We start from the raw sequence: 3,341 nt of genomic DNA, 5'->3' as shown, positions 1-3,341 counted from the left end.
TTAGAGACCGATCAAGGTGGAGAGTATGGACCATTTACGTGTTCATAATAGGTTAATTTCTCTCGATTACCATTTCGTGGGACATACATTTCATATGTACGCAACATGAGATTCAACATACACCAACTACGGAGTACTAGCCATCACTGATAATATTTGTTGTACAATGGCTTAGGTTTAGCCGTTTAGGTATATAGATATTATTCTTTTGATGAGTTGTTAACATCCGAATCCTTCTAACTATAAATTTGAGTTTTAGAAATACAAATAATTCAAATTTTGATCAGTTGGTGCCTTAACTTGGTGGTTGCAAAAGTACTTCCAAATGACATCCAACTTGCACTACCAACAATTATAACATTTTTGTAGTTATATCCATAGTAGGGCACCAATACATCATAACCTAGGTTCCACAAATCACCTACCCTTCTTTTGCCATGCTTATTTATTGCTTAACCTAAACAAGATTCTTCTCTTTAAATCATCATGAAAAATGATAAAAGATGAGAATTATTATTATTGAATATTCTCATGAGATTTTGATTTACTCATTTAGACTTTAGTAAAAATGAAAAAAAAAATAATTAACTATTTTTATTTTTATTTTTTTGCAAAGAAAAAGAAAAAGATGCAACTTGTAATTATTATTCAATCCAATGGGCCCACAATTTTATAACCACAAAATACAACTATACTTGCTATAAATGTGACCTTCCAGCAAAGAGCTGTTTCATAGGTGTTAAAAAACAGTTGAATCAATACATTGTCAATATAAACTCACTATTCATACAACTATATAGTATAACTGTATACTATATAGATTAATTAGTTGTATTTTTTTTGTTTAGAACAAATATACAAGTATGGATGATTCAATGAGCTCCACAAATTACATGAGTCAATCTCAATCTTCAAATTGTTCAGAAGAGAGTGGTTGGACTTTGTACTTTGAAGATTTCTTAGCCAACAATAACTATGATAATATTCAAGATCATCAAGAAGAAGATTATGAACATACTTCTTCCTTCTCATCTTCTCATCACCGTGCTACGCGAAAGCTTTGCAAAAGTAAACTAATCTCCCAAAATAGAAAGATTCAAGCCAAAAAGTTTGTTGATGAGGAGTTAGAGGATACTGCTAGTTCTCCTAGCCACAGTCCCAAGGTACGTACGTATTATCATTACTCCCTCTGTCTTTTTTTGTTCTTTCTGATGAATTTACTTTTTGGTCCGTTTTATAGTTGGTCATTCGTGATTTCATAAAGTTGGAGAAAAAGAAGAGTTAGCATGGCCTTTTTTTTTTTTTTAACACACGTGTCACCTACTAGTCAAACACGAAAGATTTAAAAAAACGAAGGGAATATAATCAATATATACTATTAGGAATTTATTGTATGAACGTATATCCTTTATTCTTGTTAGTTTTGTTTAGATTGACGACTCACCCATTTGCTTCCTTGTTTGCTTAGGTTAATGATTTGAACGACTTGTACATGAAGTCTAAACAGTTGGATAACCAAGATGTTTATTACAAGGTACGTAATTACAAACATCTTCAAAATTAATAATGAATATTATTTTTATTTTTTTTTAATGTTTGTGTCTTTGTGAAGAATATTAAGTTTATATTTGTTTGTTAAATTGTGTTACAATAGGCTTATAATTCCAACCATTTTCAGAGGAAGCATACGAAGGACGACATGTACACCTGTTTGTCACATCCCTCACAGGTAACAATAACACATATTTATCAAAACAAAAAAATTGTACATATTTTACTGGTACATTTGATGTTTTAGAAATTGTACTGTTCTCTATTGCTAAGGATATATGTAAAGGCTACTTCGTACTTCGTATGTAAATATTGACATCACCAATGATAAATTAAAAAAAAATAGCGATAATATCGTAGTAATAACAAGTTTAATTTGTCTCCGTAAATACGAATCAAATATACAAGTATATGTACTGTACGTTATGCAATACGGAGTATTATTTGGTTTTATTAAAAAAAAAAAATACATTGTCATTTGTCACCAAGTGGTTTTTGGTGCATTTGGTAGGAGAGCTTAGCTTGATTTGTGTAGCAAACATGGCTTATGTGTAATCGATCTTAGTCTGATTGGACCGTTCTTCTTAACAAATAAAAAGATAGTATTTGTCAGCTTTAAAGTCAAATATGACAATTAAATTTCGCGTGTTTAATTATAAAAGACGGTTAATATATATAGAATGAAATTAAATTAAACGAAGGCATTATATTAATATTCTACCTTTGGATTTTATGCAGGAAATAAATGGGCTAGCTTCACAGAAGGAAGGAGAAGGCATTGATATGGATTTTCTAGAGACCCAATTGAGGAAAAAAGGACTTTGCTTAGTACCAATGTCAATGTTATTAAATCAAATTGGTTGAAATATTCAATTATGCAGGCCTAGTTTGTCAGTGTAGCTTCCTCTTTATGTAAATTGAGTAGGGGAGAATAAAAATGGAATTTCTCTCCATTCAATTTAATGATTATTCAATAATAATGGAGGAAATAGCTAGGGTTATTTAGAATGTATGAACAAGATCCTTTAGGCCAAAGGTCTTACTATGTAAAAAGTAATATTATTTGACTATAAATTAGGTTTCATGTCATACTAATTAAGAACTTTAATGTATCTATATGTTGTATTCTCTTATTGCTTACTTGAGCAGGTTACCCCATTTAAAACCCAAATTAAGCTCTTCAACTCATTTTTTATACATTAGCCCCTTTGTGTATTTGTTTTGTATTAGCTTTTCATATTGTAAGATATTTACGTACAATTTAATTTCCTAATACAAAAGTTTATCTGAAACATAAACATTGCAATTCAATATTTGTTAAATTTACTACTCCCTCCAATTCTTTTTAGTTGACACGTTTCTTTAGTTATGTTTGCCATTGTACAAATTTAACCATTAATATCTTTAATTACCGATAAGCAAAAAATATAAATAGTTGATATATATTGTGAAACTATATATATATCATCACGAATCTAACAAGATCCCAAATGACTATATTTAATTTTTCATTACGTATAAATCACAAAACACGGTTAAAAATAGGTGTGTGAATAGTGCTAAAGTCAAAACATGTCAACTAAAAAATACGGAGATAGTATATAAAGGAATAACTTACAATAATTTTGAAAGTGAGACGAGGAAACACAAAAATAATGATCAATACTTGGATTTTATAGATAGTTGGTCTATAGAGTTGCATATACAAGGATTCCCTTGAAGAAAGATTAAGGTTATATGGTATATTGGTATTACTCCCTATATCTCTAAAAAAAAAAAAAAAACTTATT

General features: G+C 29.5%; 1 protein-coding gene across 2 annotated transcripts; it reads left to right on the top strand.

The window, feature by feature from the left end:
• The first annotated feature begins 673 nt into the window (after nt 1-673).
• On the top strand, nt 674-2,559 carry LOC145576854 (vascular-related unknown protein 4-like). Of its 2 annotated transcripts, none has more exons than XM_081634560.1 (4): nt 674-1,163; nt 1,469-1,534; nt 1,679-1,729; nt 2,290-2,559. In XM_081634560.1, the coding sequence occupies exons 1-4, from the start codon at nt 864-866 to the stop codon at nt 2,413-2,415; spliced, it is 543 nt and encodes a 180-aa protein (XP_081490686.1). In that variant the 5' UTR covers nt 674-863; the 3' UTR covers nt 2,416-2,559. The 2 variants fall into 2 exon arrangements, with proteins under 2 accessions (XP_081490686.1, XP_081490685.1); XM_081634559.1 differs by having other exon boundaries at nt 1,655-1,729.
• Nucleotides 2,560-3,341: the final 782 nt, after the last annotated feature.

The sequence above is a fragment of the Chenopodium album genome, chromosome 13 (genome assembly GCF_948465745.1).
Source record: "Chenopodium album chromosome 13, dcCheAlbu1.1, whole genome shotgun sequence".
Classification (NCBI taxonomy): Eukaryota; Viridiplantae; Streptophyta; class Magnoliopsida; order Caryophyllales; family Amaranthaceae; genus Chenopodium; species Chenopodium album.
This window is presented reverse-complemented; position numbering and strand designations above follow the sequence as displayed.

Bases quoted from the DNA above. Each gene is read 5' to 3' on its own strand.
- LOC145576854 (XM_081634559.1), top strand. From the start codon at position 864: ATGGATGATTCAATGAGCTCCACAAATTACATGAGTCAATCTCAATCT. The intron at 1,535-1,654 runs GTACGTAATTAC...GTGTTACAATAG, and splicing joins ACCAAGATGTTTATTACAAG to GCTTATAATTCCAACCATTT. The intron at 1,730-2,289 runs GTAACAATAACA...GATTTTATGCAG, and splicing joins GTTTGTCACATCCCTCACAG to GAAATAAATGGGCTAGCTTC.